The sequence below is a fragment of the Drosophila rhopaloa genome, unplaced genomic scaffold (assembly GCF_018152115.1).
Source record: "Drosophila rhopaloa isolate 14029-0021.01 unplaced genomic scaffold, ASM1815211v1 contig_3, whole genome shotgun sequence".
Taxonomy (NCBI): Eukaryota; Metazoa; Arthropoda; class Insecta; order Diptera; family Drosophilidae; genus Drosophila; species Drosophila rhopaloa.
Genome location: NW_025335123.1, coordinates 7,245,254 through 7,262,661, shown reverse-complemented (window position 1 = coordinate 7,262,661; position 17,408 = coordinate 7,245,254). Strand labels below are relative to the sequence as shown.

General features: G+C 36.1%; 1 protein-coding gene across 3 annotated transcripts; it reads left to right on the top strand.

The window, feature by feature from the left end:
- Positions 1–1,794: 1,794 nt before the first annotated feature.
- Positions 1,795–10,352, top strand: LOC108039375 (putative uncharacterized protein DDB_G0288537). 3 transcript variants are annotated; one of them, XM_017116364.2, is made up of 6 exons: positions 1,795–1,978; positions 4,510–5,241; positions 5,629–5,696; positions 5,761–7,690; positions 8,222–9,162; positions 9,459–10,352. In XM_017116364.2, exons 4-6 carry the CDS (start codon positions 5,802–5,804, stop codon positions 10,343–10,345), a joined length of 3,717 nt encoding a protein of 1,238 aa, XP_016971853.1. In that variant the 5' UTR covers positions 1,795–1,978; positions 4,510–5,241; positions 5,629–5,696; positions 5,761–5,801; the 3' UTR covers positions 10,346–10,352. The 3 variants fall into 3 exon arrangements, with proteins under 3 accessions (XP_016971853.1, XP_016971855.1, XP_016971854.1); XM_017116366.2 differs by lacking the exon at positions 1,795–1,978 and adding an exon at positions 3,729–4,247; XM_017116365.2 differs by lacking the exon at positions 1,795–1,978 and adding an exon at positions 3,729–4,257.
- Positions 10,353–17,408: the final 7,056 nt, after the last annotated feature.

The following is a 17,408-nucleotide window of genomic DNA, read 5'->3' as shown; positions in this document are numbered from 1 at the left end:
GTGAATTTCGCGTTACGAGAAAGAGAAATAAACGGTTGTTGATTGGAATTGAAAGAAAGAAGAAGAAGACTGAGAGAGAGGGAATTGTTTTTCTCTCTCCTGCTCTTTTGAGACATCCTCTCTTTCTCTCTTGTCTACGAGGGGGTGAATCGCGGTCTAAAATTTAGGAACTCCAAAGTCAATCGGTTAAAACGGTTAACATTCTGTAAACTACATATGTTTGTAAGAAGAAAATTATGTATGAGTTTGATTCTCTGAAAAAGGTACCAGCTTAAACAAATTCCATTGACCCATTTTCGAGTTAATATTTTTAAATTAAAGTTACCAATGGATTGCACAAAAGAGGTATCTGTCCTTTTACGCCCATCATTTTAACAATTTTATTTCAAAGTTTCTTCATTAGATCTAAAGAAACCTTCAATATTTTTGAAAACTGGATTTAACATTATAAATCCAATTAAATTATCAAAGTTATAATTGTATAACATTATTCAGTTTAATTTAGCTTACTTTTGTTTTGTTTAGTTTTATTAGCCACGCTTTATATCGCGCCATCTGCAATGAAGGGCAAATCTCCAAAGTTTTTGAATCTCGGAAAACCAAAAATGTTAAATTTCTCTCGCAAATGGGAGAGAGCTCTTTTCTGACTTTCTCTCGAACAGCTGGTCGATGGGAAATTTTTGCCGGGGCGCGTGTATAACACTTCTTTTAAAATTGCAAACTGTCTAAAATTAAATATAAAAAATTGTTAATAATACAAATTATACCTTGTTTTGGATGGCAAAGCCAAAGTGTAACTATTTATTGGTAATAAATACTAATTTATCAGCAAGAAAAATAAATATGACGAGACTTATAAAAACAAGTTTGTGTTGTGAGTTCTTTGTTTCTACTTTTATATGGTCTCTTTGAAGAAAACCAGTATACTATTTATTTTCTGTATGGTTTATATGAGTACACATCGGTCATATACGTTAAAATACTTTTGGTAGGAATACAAATTGGTTCCTTGTACTAAAAAATAAATTTAATAAATTAAATTTAAGTTATGGTTGCTGAAATATTTTTCATAAGTGGTTTTGAAGGGAGATACCAAATATATTTTTGTATTTTGCGTGCTATATCGAATTTTATCGTAATTTGAATTATTTTAAATCATTTTAAAAGAGGAATCGAAATGATATGAAACTACCATATTAGGCAGAAAACAGCGAGATATTCACATAATTTTTTAAAAACAGCCAACTGTATAAAACTAGATAAAAACATGCACAAATTTCTTCAAAAATGTCAAACTTAACCAATTTAACCCAATAGTTCCCATGACCGTTATAAGACATCGATTTTCCATCTTAATCTGCGAGTATAAAGCGTATAAATTATTAATTAAGATTGATTTGAATTGAATCGTAACGGGATAACGTAAGTCTCAACGTTAGAGATGATCGGAAAAAAACGTAAGGCTAGATTTCTGTTCGAATTCAAACCTGTAGTGTAAGTGTATATCGAAATCGAAAAAAAACGTTAACCAGTGTGACCATGCTTGCTATTCTGCGTGCAGTCTGTCGTGATTCTTGTAAGAATCACTGGTCTCGAAATAAATATATTCATTGAAAACATTATACAGTAATAAAAACTTTTCAAAAATAAACAGTTTGTCGAAGTTTTAAAAGTAAGCTATATACCGATAAATGAAAAATACCCAACAAAGACAACTCTGTGTTGGCTTGCAAATTTGAGGTATTTAATCACCTTAGTGGTATTTTGTTCAATGGGAAATGGTATATTTCGACATTCAGGCCTTGGTCACACTACCAACCTTTAAGTTTAGTTTCGTAAAAAAATCTCAAAACAAAACAAAAAGGAGATAAAACGCAATCAAAGCAACATTAAAAAACCGGACAAAAGAGAACCAGTGATAACTAAACCCAATTGCATTGCAACACACAGGCAAACAAACGAAAATGTGATGTTAAGTGTGAGTAAAACCATTGGAAAAGCCAAAGGAGTGTGCGTGTAGCTTGTGTGGGTGTGTGAGTGCGCGTGAAGTACGAATAAAGTGTGAAGAAGAGAACACAAAAAAGAGCGGTGCCAGTTAATAATATAAACAATTAAAAGATTTGTATATTGCATGCAAATGTGTAATATGTGATTTCCAAATAGTTAAGAATAAGAGATGGCAAAACAAAAAGAACTAGTTCTCTTTTCTTTGATAGTGTGTGTGCCTGTGGGGGAGAGAGTTTCCAGCTGCCTTTGTGTGTGGATTTTATTTTATATTATTTTATTGTGCGGATATTCTTTAACCCTTGTTATCCCTTTTTTTATGTGTGGCAGTGTGTGTGCGTGTGTTTTCAACCCCCAAAATATGTTACTCACCCCCGCCCGCTACCCGGCAAAAAATCACTGAGCAATAAACCACCCACCACCCCCCCAAAAAAAAAACGAAACGAATTATTTCCCATTGAAAATTTTCTTCCAAGGTGATGATGCCTTCTTCTTCTCCATCTTCCTCTTATTTCCAGGAGCAGCACACGAAAAAAGGGAGAAACAAGAGAGAGAAAGAGAGCGCAATTCAAAAACTGTCGAAATAAAACGGCTTCTCCACCTCTCGCCCCATCCCTTTCATTTCCCCATCACCCGCTGCGAGACCCAACGTACACTGGGGCCGTTAAAATACATTTCGCGACAAACAGGGTATTTTTTTTTTGCAATAATAAGATCAGCTATTATATATAGCTTTTTTTTAAATTTTGTTCAATACAAAATAACTAATGACAATCGTTGATTCAATATTTGTACAAGAACTCCTAATTTCTACTGTAAAATCGACCATTTGTTTTGTCAAAAAAATCTATATTAATTATCCAATTCAAAAATTCGTTGGTCTTTTTGCCCCACTGTCTATCGCATGACGCTCAACCACTGAGGCAATCGCGCTCTCAGTCGCACTTTCGGCATTCGCCTATATTCCATCCTTCTCGCTCGCGCCGCCTGCTTTTCGGTGTGTTTCTTTTGTGCCTATTTCCGCTTGTTAGGTCAGCTCTTCCCCCTCAGATCTCCTCTCACCCCGTTTTTCTGCTCCCTTTTTGGGCTCCAAGTTCTGGCAGTCCTTTGAGCACAGTGATGGGCAAAATAATAACAAATAAAAAAAAATGTATATTGGATAAAAACCTATTGTACTATTTACTTCAGTAAAATTCAAATGCAAACCACAGTTTCTAATACATATTTCCAAGATTAGCGAGGCAACAGTTATTGAAATTGTATACCCGTAACAGCATTTTTACTCATGATAAATAAGTATATTAATTACTATGTTTAATTTATTTTAGTTCGTTTACCTAAGATACAGAAAAGGGGTTTTTAAAACTTTTTTATTAAAAAATTTAAATTTGTTAATCGTTATTGTTTTAAAAATGTGTCAAAAAATTAACCTTATATTTGGTTGGGATTTTGGTTTTAAATTTTCTTAAATATTAAACATAATGATTGTTTTCGAAAAAGTAGCTAATAACATTTTGCTGGTCGCTGTTGTATGTATTTTGTTTTGTGTTGACGTTGTGTGTCCGTGAGAATAATGTTGTGTCCCAGTGTGTGTGGGTCTAAGCAAGGGTAAGAAGGCAAAAGGAAAGGAGTAGGACAAGAAGTGGAAGGGGTCATCCAGCAAGAGAAACAAAAGTAAGGTAGTTTTTGTGTGACGACCCAACCAAAAACCAATTAACTTTTAAATATTGGGCAAAATTGCGCGCCCTTTGCTCGTTAACCAACACTGTCCGTTGAATGCAACCCTGCCTGAACACACACAAGCGCAAAAAGACCCAGGGAGGCAAAAATTCACACACAAGCAAATCTTTTTTTGTTATTATTGAGCAGCAAAGAACAGCGCAGAAAAAAAATCGAGCTTACGAACCTGAAAAGCAAAGCGTGTGTGTGGAAAACGGCAACAACAATCATTCGGAAGGGAAAACCATAAGAAAATTTATCGCGGGGGAGCAAAAATCGGCAAATGAAGAAGCAGAGAAGGAAAGGAAGAAGAAGAAGCAGCGCAGCCGCTAATTGTCGCGTCTTTCGTTGTTTTTGCTGCCTTGCAAAGACCCGAAAATAAAATAGGCGAATATAGCAAATAAATAAAATACAGCAAAATATAATTATTAACAAAATAAACAAAAGATATACTAAAAAGTAACAGCAAACTAAAGAAACGGGCAAGAAAGCAGCGGTTGAGAAAAAGGAGAACAACCGAAAAGGTCAAAAAATGTGAGCAAAGGAAAGATAGAGAGAGAGAAAGAAAAGAGACCTCCCCCCGAAAAAAAATAACCGAAAGAAAAATGGAGCAAAAGTGAAAAACCTGTGTGTGCGTGGGGGGAAAAGCTAAAATTAATTTTTTGTTTTTATTTCCAAGGCGCGTGTTTGTGTGTGTGGATGAAAAATTCGATTTCGTAAAACGCATTTAATTGTTAACAACAAAACGTGTATGTAATTTACCTGATTTTTCTACATTATTTACAGTTAGTAAGCAAGCTGCACAAAAAACAAAAAAGATGAGAGCAAATCAATAATAATAATAACAAAAATTGGAAAGGAGGAAAGAGCAAACAAGAGAGGAGCAAATTTCAATGTGTGCGTGTGAGAAAAACAAAAAATTGTTAATAAAAATGTGGAAATCAAGCAAGAAAACAACAACAAAAACAGCAAGCAGCAGCGCTGCCAGCAGCGACGTTAAAGTCAGCGTCGCCGCATGGAAAGCACAAAAAACCGCATGACAAGGAAATGGAAAATTTTTGTGCAGTCCAAAAAACCAAATGTGAACATAAAAGAAAGGCAAAAAACAAGGCGTTGAGCAAAAGAAAAACAAAACAAAACATAAATAAAACGTGTGTGTGCGTGTGTTTTCCAATCTAAAAGAATAATAATAATAATAACAGCGGCATACAAAAAATTAGATTGATAGAAAGGCGGAAAATTTAAAGGAAGAAGAAGCAGAATACAAGAAATTAACTAAAGAAGAAGCACAGCTAGAAAGAAAAAGCTGCAATAAAACAAAAAAATATACAACAAAATATATTTTAAAAAATGCCGCAAAAGGATAGATAATATTGAAAAATATTTGAAAAACTGAATTAAAGGAAACAGCAACCGCCTAAAAATATTTTAAAAAACAGTAACTAAAGAGATAAAAGGAATCGGATCTAAAAAACACGTAAGGAGCAGCAACTTTGGCAGCTAAAAACGCAAATAAATGTAAGTAATGCCTTACAGAAGTCAAAATACTCTCAAAATACTCTTTTCCATTCATGTATTTGTGTTTAAAGCCGCATAGTTCTATAGAATTTTAGTTTTCAATATTGTAAAATATTAAAAGATGTTCTTTAAATGGTCATAAAAAGTCATTGAATTGTATTCAGATTTGGTCATAATATTTAGATAAAACTTAAATATACTTATTGAGTTCTAATGAGGAGGCAATCCCTTAAGTTTTATCTAATAACGTCAGTTCTATACAAAAAATCATTGTAACAGTGAAAATAGATTAAAAAAAAATTTATTTTTTAATTATCATCAAATTTTCCGTTTTACGATTACTTTCATATCACATTTTTAAAAAAATATTTTTTTTCTATTTTTCAGTTAACTATATTATAATATCCGAACAAGACGTTAAACCAGCCGCCGCAATCTGAGCAGCTACATAAAAAGTGAGTTAAATTACAAGCGTTGACCAAATATATGATATTTTTAACACTTTTTAATGAATTGCAGATATAAACCGGTAAAATATATTATAATATTATACCGCTGCCATGGCCAGCAGCGCTACAAACGTCGACGGCGGCAGCGGGACGTCGGCGGCGCTGCCATCGCTCTTCCCCGCCGTCGGCGCCGCTGCCGGCGTCAAGGATGTGGACGGACTGATTGCCATTAACGATAGCGCCCTATCGCAACAGATCGAATTTATACTGCAGGATGCTCCCATGGAGCAGGACGACGATCCTCACCAGAACTCGCATTCGCATGTGCATCACCATCATCAGCACTCGCATTCGCATCATCATCCCCACTCGCATTCGCATCAGCAGCAGCATCTTCATCAGCAACAGCAGCAGCAACACCATCATCCGCATCATCATCTGAAGCTGGACAACAGCAGCAACAACCACCCACCGACAGCAACAGCAGCAGCAGCAACAACTGCAACAGCCACTGTGGCAACAGCAGCAGCATCAACCAACAACAGCGCTTCCTTTAGCAACAACAGCAGCAGCAACAGCAATAACCTCGACAACCAGCAACAGTTGCTGATCCAGCAGCAACATCATTTATTAAACGGACGACGCATTATTATCCAGGCTACGGGTAACTCATCCGTTTTGTCGGCCAGCGAAATCAAAGAGGAGGACGAAGAGGAGGAAGATCCCGAGTTGAATGATGAAAATCTGCAGGATATCGAGGAGGAGGCTCAAGCTGCTGAGGCGGATGAGGAACCGGAGAGCACCACGCAGCATTTGTCCACACAGGTTAAGCTGGAACTGGAAGAGGATGATGAAATGCCCGACGAGGAGGAGGAGGAGGATGAGGATGATGACGAGGATCAGCATGGGCAACTGGAGTACCAAATTAGTGCGGCTTCGCAATCGGGAGGATCGACAAGCAGTGCTGGTGGCGCCGCAACAACCGGTGGAGCACAACAATTGGTTCAACTGCCCGCTGGGAGCATTGTGAGCACCACCACCCACCGATTGTCGGTGCCTGTGACCGAGGCGGCTCTTGTCCAGTTGCAGCGACGACCTGTTTACATAAGCAACGCTGTGGGTGGCTTAACCGCTGGCACAACGTATGTGAGAATGCCAGCAGCGGCGGTTATCAGCCGGAGTCCCATGACGGTGCTGAATGTGGTGCAACAGGCATTACCGGCCACTCAGTTGATATTGCAAACGCAGCAGCAACAGACCCCGGCGGCGGAGCAGCAATTGGCCTTGGCATTGGAGCAACAAAGGCAGCAGCAAGAGCAGCAGGCCCAGCAACAAAGGCAGCAGCAACAAGAACAGCAAAGGCAGCAGCAACAGCAACAGCAGGCGCAACAAGAACAGCAGAGACAGCAGCAGCAGGCACAGCAGCAGCAGCAGCAATCGCAGCAGCAGCAGCAACAAACCCATCCAGTAAAGCATTCAGCATCCAGCTCTTCCTCCATTAGCAACAGCAATACAAGCACAAACTCCACCAACAGCAGCAGCAACAGCAATCCTCCGGCGGCGAGCGTGACCACCAGTTACCAGTGCGTGGAGTGTGTGGAAAAATTCGATTCCAAGGAACTCTTCGACATCCATCGCAGTGGTCATGCCAATAATATGAAGTGCGCCATTTGCAACATGGTGTTAAAGTCTCTAAAGAACTACGAGAAGCATTGCCTGCGCTGCAAGCCGTACGAGTGTCAGATTTGCGGCAGAGTCGTCCGCTTCCGGCCTAACTTCATCAAGCACATGCGAGTGCATACCGGGCAGCAGTCGGAGCGGCACAAGTACAAGTGCGAGGTGTGCCACAAGGAGTTCATGAGCTTCGAGTACTTCAAGGTGCACAAGAAGATTCACAACGAGAATGTGAATTTGACTTGCGAGATATGTGGCAAAGTGTTCAGTGCTCTGGCATCGCTGAGAGGGCATTCAAAGCTGCATTCGGGGGTCAAGCTGCACAAGTAAGTCCTATTAAGAATAATGATAGACAAAAACTTTATGGTCAAACTTTGTTATGTTATTTGGTTCGAAACTTTATGAGTATTTTCAGAAAGGGCTTTTAAATGCCTTTTTAATACACATGTTATCCATTCAAAATTTTAAATGCCTTTTAAAACCATATTTTATCCATTCAAAATGTCTTCAAAGGCCTTCTTTATGGCTTTAAAGGAACGTGTTAGAATTCCGGATTACCTATACATATGTGATTTTAAGGTTTTTTTTTAAATTTTATAGATTTTGGCAATTTATTTACTTTTGATTAGCTTATATCCCCAAGAAAAGTTATCTTAAATAGTCAAAATTATAATCCAACAAAAGCAAAACGTAAGCATTGTAAAAGAAATACATTGAAAGCAAAGTAAATAGGATTTTCTTTTAAATTTCTAAGTTAAATGACTGTTTTTTTTGTTTCCTACTAGAACAAGTGATTTACTGCCTGTTATTAAACCATATGATATGAACTAAAATATATTATTTTCTCACCTTTTCAGATGTGACGTATGTGGCAAGGGCTTCGGACAGAGATATAACCTTAAAATCCACGCCAGGACGCACACGGGTGACTTCCCCTTCGAGTGCAAGATCTGCAAGAAGAAGCTCCACACGCAGTCCTCACTGCAGACGCACATGCAGGTCCATTTGAGGGATCAACCTGGAGGAGCTGCAGCAGCGTCGACAGCCGGAGCAGCCTCCTCGAAGGCCAGCAATAGCAACAATTCGAGCAACAGCAGCAACTCCAGTAGCAGCAATTCAAGCAGCAATAGCGGAACGGCGGTGGCGGCGGCAACAACGATTGTTAAGCTAGAGCCGCCGCAAGAGATTGAACGGCCCGACACGAGCAGCAATCGGCAGCTGCAGCAACACCACCAGCACCAAATGGAACTGGACGAACATTCGGGATTGAGCGGGGATGATGAGGATGGCAACGGCGGCGGTATGAACTCCTCGCACATTGTGAACGCAACCACCAATCGCTTGACCACCGGCGAGGACTCATCGGAGTCCTCGAATGCCTCGCTACACCTGAACCAGCACTCCTCCACCTCATCCTCGCCAGCCTCGCAGCATCATATGTCGCAACAGCAGGTGCAGCAGCAGACGCAACAGCAATATCTCGTTTCGGCGCCCACACGAACGATTGTCATTAAAAACTATATGCAGCAGGGATCCCAACAGCAGCAGCAACAGACCTCCGATCCAACGCCCGTGCTGCATGCACAGGTCATCCAGAGCGGTGCAGGCACCAGCAACGGCAGCGGCAACACCTCCACCAACAGCAGCAGCAGCAACAGCAGTAGCAACATTGTTACCAGCAACACCAGCGGCAATCTCAGCAATGGCTCCCAGTTGATACGAAAGACGCCAATCATTCATCATTCAACCAGCATCAGCGCTGGGTCAGCGCTGACCAGTGTGGTGCAGCAGACCGGTGGTGAGTGGATTCGGTTAAGTTTTAGTCAGCCATATAATTATAACTTCAAAGGGTTAAGGTCTATTCAGAGGGTTAATACTGGGGTCTTCTATACATAGGTATTCGGTGTCCGATAACGATGTCTTTTTTTGATTACCCATTGTTTAAAGTTCAAGAAATATCAGTTAAAAATCAACAAATATGAACTTTAAATGAATTTTTAAGCTTTTGGCTCGGGTATACTTCCTGGTGGAAATGCCCATATATATATTTGTTAATCAATGTATACTAATTGATGAATATTGTTCATCTTTCAGTTGTTTCGCCCGCTCAATCGCCATCGTCATCCTCGACCTCTTGCTCCTCATCCACGGTGCTGGTGTCCAAGGCCACCGGTGTGCCCCTGTCTATAGCTTCCTCAGCAGCGGCCGCCCTAGGGGGCTCCACGATCATACGCAGCACGAGGAACCACCAACAGCAGCAACAGCAACAAGCCCAACAACAACAGCAGCAGCGGGTGACGCAGCGCAACAACCACCGAAACCACCACCGACGTCGTCATTTGGCGGACATGGATGACGATGAAGATGAGGACGAAGATCAGCAACTGCAGCAGCAGCAGCATACGCACCAAACCCAACCGCAGCATCACCATCACCACAATCATCATCACAACCATCACAATCACCACTTCGATGACGATGATGACGATGAGAAATCTTCACCGTCCCTGGCCACAGCGGCCATTATTAAAGTGGAACCGAATCTATATTCCTCGGGCTCCGGCGACAACTCCAACGATATGTTTATCAAGGAGGAGGTGATGTTTGAGGATTCGGCTGCCCTGCATTCCCCACAATCGCCGCCTAGCTCAAAATTCCGTATCTCCAATTTTGATAGTGATTTGGTTGATCATCATGTGGATTTGAATCATTCGCTGCCGCCGTATGGTAATCTTTTTGAACCGCACTCGATACCGGATAGCATACCAGTGCAGCTGTATCCGGATGATGACGATGACTTCCGGCTGGATCATAGTTCGCTGGGTGGACTGCACAACACAACGTCGTCGTCGACCACCGATGGGGACTTTATCAAAAAGGAATGGGTCTACGGCACTGGCACCAGTTCCTATGCCATGAATGGCAAGTTTGATGACGACAGCGATGCCCTATGCGATGCGGCCAATTTCATTTACAATTGAGTGCAGGCAGCCGCTGCCGTTGTGGTGGATCATCGTCATCGTCATTGTCATTGGAAACGGAAGAGGAATCCGCGACGTCGGGTGAAGCAAGAGGAGGAGGTGGAGGATGGTCATCAGCAGAAGGTGAAAGAGCGGAATGCGGAGGAGGAACAGGATCAGGATCAGCAACGTAACGTCCTGCGCCGCGTCCACGATGCAGCCATGTGGAGCTAAGGATTCGGTTAACCCAGATTCATAGCAGTACCACATATATGTTATATATGTCCCCCCGATCCCCCCACATATACCATACCCCCAAAGCACACACAAAACACATCCAAGAGGGTGAATCGATTTGCGTAGGGTGCAAAAACCAATTTATGAACAATTCTAACTAATTTCGCTGTAAAAACTTTAGAGATAATAACGTTTTTGAGCTTGAGCTGCTCGAAACAGAAAATGGTTCAATTATGTGCAAAAGGCAACAGGAAATGTTTAATTTATACAAAGGCATCCGTAAAATGTGTAATTAATTTTTTTTGCATACAAATTTTAACTAATTGGTCTTTAAGAAACTAGATTTTGTAGGGTTTTAATTTTGAGTGATTATCAGCTGGTTTTAAAATATCTGGTAGTATTCAAAAGATAAATATCTATTTTTTAAACCCAGTTTAAAACTTTCACCAATTTGATTGTAAAAATTATAGATCTAAGATTCGATTTTGACATACCCTAAAGAAAGGAAAATTGGGTTTATTTTTGGTTAAGTGGTAAAGTTCAGCTTAACATTAATATTATAACTAAAGTTTCCAAGGCCAAATAATTTAGAATTATCCATAGAAGACTCTTCTTAATTGTTCTACTTTTTTTGCAATGCTAACAGGTCGAGCCACTCTAATATATATACTATATATATTAATAGTATATATAGTAAACATACTTATCCTATATGTCCACCATATAGATAATTTGCTATCTCTGTTGCGCTCGTGATGATCTTATAACGTGATCTTAAGTCTAAATCAATGTGTAAAATGTAATTTTTGATTTTAACTCGCTTCCGTTCGAAGTTTTTCTCCCAGTGTGTAATTTCCCTCGTTTTCGTTTGTTGTAGTTGTTTGTCTTGTCTCTCGTTCGCTCACTCTGTGTGTGTCTCTGTTGCTCTCGTGTCCACTCTCTCTCTCTCTCTCTTTCTCTTTATTCCTCTGTCTCACCCTGATTTGTTTATAAAAATTGTATACAATTTCGCCCCAATTTTGTGTAAAAAAGAAGAAAATCTCAAATGAACTTGTAACTTGATGTGAAACACGAATTGTTTATTATAAGTTTTTATTTTTACATATCATTTAAATTTATATTTCTCGCTAGTTATATACATAAATCTCTGTTCTAACTTTCCGTATGGCTCAGCACATTGTATTCTCTATTGCGAACCTTAATTTTAGTTGTATAGTTTTGCATTTGATCTCTCGGCTTTAGTTTTTGCATTCAAAACGAAAGAAAATTAAGTTCCTGTGTAATTGCAAAGATAACTTGAGAAATTGTATTATAATTTAATGGACTAGGCAATCAATGTGCTGTTTTTATATGGAAAGGCGTCTACAAACTTATATCTCTCTAACAATCAAGGATCCTACAGTATTGGCTCCCAAAAACGAATCAAAAAATGAGAATAAGTGAAAGCTGCTTTAATTTAGCTTAATGCTTTTTTTATTTTTAATTAACACCTTGTTTTCACTTACCAAAAGCGCAGTATTTGTTTCATTTAATTCGAGAATCCATATATATTTTTTGCATAGTTAGTGTGTTAAGTGATAGGTATTTTTACATTTTTTTTTTTATTAGCAGTTCTAATGTGCAATCTCCCCCCCATCACTGAACTTTGACCTCTCTTTCACCTTCGCTCGAACACCTTGTGGTTTCCTTAATTAGTTGCTAAGTACCCAAGATAAACACATGAATACAAAAAACACCCACACGATATATGATTATGATTTGCATTACTATATACTATAGATTATCTGTAGCTAAGTGTAAGCCTGATTTCTGTGTAGTCTTTAAGCTGGAAGAGCATGCTTTAGCTTTAGCTTTACCCTAACATACGAAACTGCATAAGCATACGAATATATAATATACATAGCAGCTGTACAATTACTTGATCTTTACTATTAACACTTGAAATCTTTTCATTTGCATTTACATCAACATTTGTTTGTGTATTCTTTTCGTTTTCGAAAATTAAAAATTATCTAAAACAAATATATATATATATATATATTTATATATATATAGCCATCAAATATATATATATCTGGATGGGGAATCGGATGCCACAAAGGAGGAGAAAAAAGAATCCACATAACAAAAACTTCTATCAAAAGCATTTAATGTTAACAACATAATGAATAAAAATCTATTTAAATTAATTAATTAAATTATAAATGTATAACAAACAAGTTAGCCAACAATTGTAAAACGTAGCTGAAAGAGTTCACATTTTTTTTTCTGTGTGTAGCATGGAAGGAAAATCATATTTAACCGATTCGTCGTCTTTTTTAAAAAGTTTTTGTTTCGCTTTTTTGTGCTTAGTAATAATAATTGTTGTTGCTTGCCATTTTGTTTGTTACTAAAAGATACATAAAATTATATTACAAGAGCCGTTAATCATAAAAACACAAAACATTCACACATAGACACGTGGAAAAGCTCAAAGAAAAAACGCGCAAAGAGAAAATGTTTTTGTTTTCCAAATGAAAAAAAAACATTGATTACGGATTTGTCTTCCGCACGAGTTAAAAGTTCGATTTGAACGATGTACAAATTTCCAGTTGATTAATTCGATAATCAGTTAAAGAAATCGATGAATAGTTGATAAATTCGATAAACACTTGATAAAACCCTTGGCCCGCCCCTTTTCCATCCCCTTTTCGGGTAACCCCGAATTTTAGCAAGCAACTAAAACAAGTTGATATTTTCGATTTGAGTGATGTACAAACTACGAGCACTTTGAATCGAAAATCCATTGAAGAATTCGATATCTCCTCATTTTCACTATTTTTCGGCGAATTTAAGGAACCAATAAAAACGAGACAAAACAGTTGAAAAAAACATCCCGGAAAGCCTCTCGGAAAACCTCTCGGAAAAACTCATCGTTCACTGCCCCACACGCCTTTTCTCACGTCCCCTTTTCAGTACACTGAGAGCAATCAGTGAATTAAAAAAAAAACGTACACCAAAGTCACTTTCAGTTACACCGAAAACAATCGAGGAAAAAGCGAATTTTTGTACATTTGCAGAGAGAAAAAGGAAAATATTGTAAGATTTAATACATCCAAAAACCAAACTCCAACAAATACTATTTTATATACCAAACAACAAAAGGATAAAAAACGATGATTAACAAAAACCCAACAACTTTGCACCACAACAACAACAACCAACTAAATTTTTAAAAATTTAATCTCAACGACTGCGCACACAACAAACAAATTTTTTGTATTATATTAAAAAATGAAAAAAAACAAAAAAAAACGTAACTTTAAATAAGATCGAAGAGGAAACGGGTGAAGCGAAAGATAGAAAGCAAAGTGAAATATTTTTTTAAGTGTAAACCAGGCCGGTCAAAAGGCTTGGACGCCAAATTTTCTGCAATAAAAAAATATTTAATAAAGTTATATTGTAAACTTCATAGTATACACACACAAAAACACCTTAAATTAGGATCGAAAAATGGATATATAATTGTGAAGCCAAGAACAGTCCAATTTAAAACACATTCACACAAATTAAATGTGGTTTAGTTGTCATCTTTATTTTTAACATAAAAGTACCTTAAAATCAAATAATTGAGAGAAAAATTATTAAAAACTAATTTCTATGTGTCTCCCCTTGTGTGTAACTTTGCAAATTCTAAATTCTCGAAACAAATTTAAAAACAACATAATCATATTAACACAAGAAAAAAGCAAACAAAATTTAAATTTAAAAAAAATGTAACTAAGCAAAAGAATAATTATTTTTAAAGGGAAAATAATTTGTTATGCACAAAATATATATGCAGAAAAGCCAACTTTTTAAGTTACGAATTTGTTAAAGGATCTAAGATTAGAAGAAAACCCGACTTTTTAAAGCATTTTCGAGAAATATTGAGAAAAACCGAACAATTTCAATCTGAACAACAACATAAAGCCCACGAAAGTATATATATTATATATAAATAAAGGTAAATAAATATATTTAAATAAATTATCTATAAACAGAAACGGTAAAGTAAATTAAAAAAATCGTATTTATACACTATGAATGTCTAGTCGTATTTTCAGTATTATGTAAACCGCTCCTCCCTTTTCCCTCCCCTAAAAAAACACCGTAAAAATATATAAAAAAAAAAACTATAGAAAGCTAAGCTAAATGAATGTGAAATGAAAAAAAAAACAAATTTTGAAAATGCAAACAAAAAGCAAAAAATAAAAAATAAACCAGAAATTATGTGTGTAGCGTGTACAATAAAACAGAAATAACAAAATATGGTAAACAATTTTTAGAAGCATTTTTAACACATATGAGAAAACCAAACTTAACGTTTACATAACGACGATGAAGTGCAAGCGCAAAAATTAAACGAAATGTGTCTGTTTTTAGTGTTAGACTCGATGTAAGCGAAACCACAATAAAAAAAAGAACATAACAAGAAATCATATATATATATATATATATATATATATATATGTGTGTACACATAAAGATCATTACAAATTACTAAATCAATGTGTAAACGAACAGAAGAGATTTTTAGAGGGAAAGTGTGTGTTTAAAAGTCAGTTCAACTTTATGTTCTTGTTTTGTTTTCGGTGCTCTGACATAAGTTCCCTAATCGACAGGTTTATCACGATTTTAATTGCCTACTAATAGGTCAATAGCATCGGGTACGACCATAGAAAATAACAAATTATTGGATCAGGGTTATATGTCAGCGCACTGGTAACGTGTGTAAATCGCGCGTTGTATGTATTTGAAAATATTTATATTTTTTTTATTACTCTTAGTTTTTGTGTATAAAAAAATGCAAATGAAAAAAACAAGTATGTTTAAATGATTTAATCTTAGTGCATAATTTTATTAACCATTATAATTTCTCATTTAAAATAGTAAACATTTAATGGATCTTTATTTCTTAATTTAACACCAACAAAAAATGAAAATATATATTTTGTCAGAGTAAAATTTGTGTTTTGATTTATTTACTTTTCACTTTTATTCCCAGACGGATGGTTCATATCAGATATAAAGTATACATCTATCTGTATAGATATCTATATGCGTATATATAAATGTAAAGAGAGTTGTGGAATCGGAAATTAAAAAAAAAAATTAAAATTGGCGCAATTTGCTCAACATATTAAAGGAAGATACAACTTACAAAAAATATAAGCATCACATTTGAAAAGAGGTTATTTTCCCTGTTTTCCCGTTTTCTTTAATTAATAGTGGAAATTTTAAACAATTTAGTTTAACTAAAAAATGAAGTAGCCGAAGCAAAGCCGTTTAAAACTACTCCAAAAATTAAATAAAGAACAACAAACACATATATTCAAATTCATGATAATAACAGAGAATAATTAAAAAATAAACGCATAAAACCGAAAAGAAACCAAAAACAATCTAGTTTTTATTGTAATTCCGTGTCTGTGTGTGTATTTCAGTAATTAATGTAAAAAACAATATAAAAATTAAAACAAACAAAAAAAATCCAAAAATCTAACAATAAAATCGACAAGATCAACAAGAAAAATGGAACAAAATCCAAACAAAAAAATTGTAAAACACGAAATGAAAATCTCTGAAAAAAAAACACTGAACATAAAAAATGAAGGAAAAAACATAAAGAAACTAGCGAAATAAATAAAATACAAAATATTTGAAAATAATTATAATGAGCGTCCGAATTTACTGAGTTTTTAATGGAATACTACTTATATTTTTAGTTTTGGATATTATATTTTATTATTTTTTTTCACAATCTAGTCTCTCCGATTCAAAGCTATTCGGATGAAACTTTATATAAGTCGAAAAGAGCCGGATCGGACGACTATATTCTATAGCTGCCATACGAACACTTTAATGCATCGGAAAATCGACATAGCTTCATTGTACACATACAATTTTCTATATGGTCGATTTATATAACATTTAATTTTTGTAATAAGATAAATAAATACTTACCACCTCTTTGTAATAAAAAATTTTATTTATTATTTTGTCATATTTAATATTTATTAATTAATTCGCTTCTCATAATAATTATATATAGTATACATAATTGATAGTTTCAAAAAAAAACTGTTTCATTATCAACTAAACAAATTTGTTTTCCATTCAAATTGTGTTATATATTAAATATATATATTTTTTTAAGAAATTTTGTTTTTCTTGTTCGTTTCATACAAGATTCGTTACAGATAATTGTTTTAAAAAAAATTTGGAATTTTTTTATGGAAGTCTAAGATTTTTTTTAATCAAATTTTCCGTTTCCGTTTTTCATTTCGAGTTTAAATTTTGCCTAAACTAACTAACTAAATTTAGGTAAATATTTAAGTGTGTTGTGTGTGTGTGTGCTGAATTGATATTTATATATGTGTGTAGATATGTGTGAGTGAAAGTTTTCTAGTTAAGACTAAGTGTTTTGAGGGAGGAGACTAAAACAAGTTATTTTCTTTGCCAAGTTTCGATATCCTCCTTCGTTTTTCCACCCTATTCTTTTAATTCTTCGGGGGCTGTACAGCGGGCGGTGGGCGTGGCGCCGCAGTGCACAGCCCCCGCATAAATCTTAAATTACGATCCTTAAATCCGATTTGTCATTTCATCCTTATTTTCCATTTAACCAACACCAAGCGATTGCACAAAAAACCCGTTGTTGCTTACAACAAATTAAAAGAAAAAAAAAGCGCTAAGCTAAAACAGAAAAAATAATGCAGTTTAATGTTAGGAAAGAAACTCATGGTTTCTCTCAATCATAATCAAATTCAAACTCAAATTCGAATCCAGATTCAAAATAATTTTAACTTATTCAAAAAACTAAGGCTCA

Excerpts from the sequence above, each read along its gene's own strand:
- LOC108039375 (XM_017116364.2), top strand. The coding sequence starts at position 5,802 with ATGGCCAGCAGCGCTACAAACGTCGACGGCGGCAGCGGGACGTCGGCG. Across the intron at positions 7,691-8,221 it reads TCGGGGGTCAAGCTGCACAA|ATGTGACGTATGTGGCAAGG; the intron begins GTAAGTCCTATT and ends TCACCTTTTCAG. Across the intron at positions 9,163-9,458 it reads TGTGGTGCAGCAGACCGGTG|TTGTTTCGCCCGCTCAATCG; the intron begins GTGAGTGGATTC and ends TTCATCTTTCAG.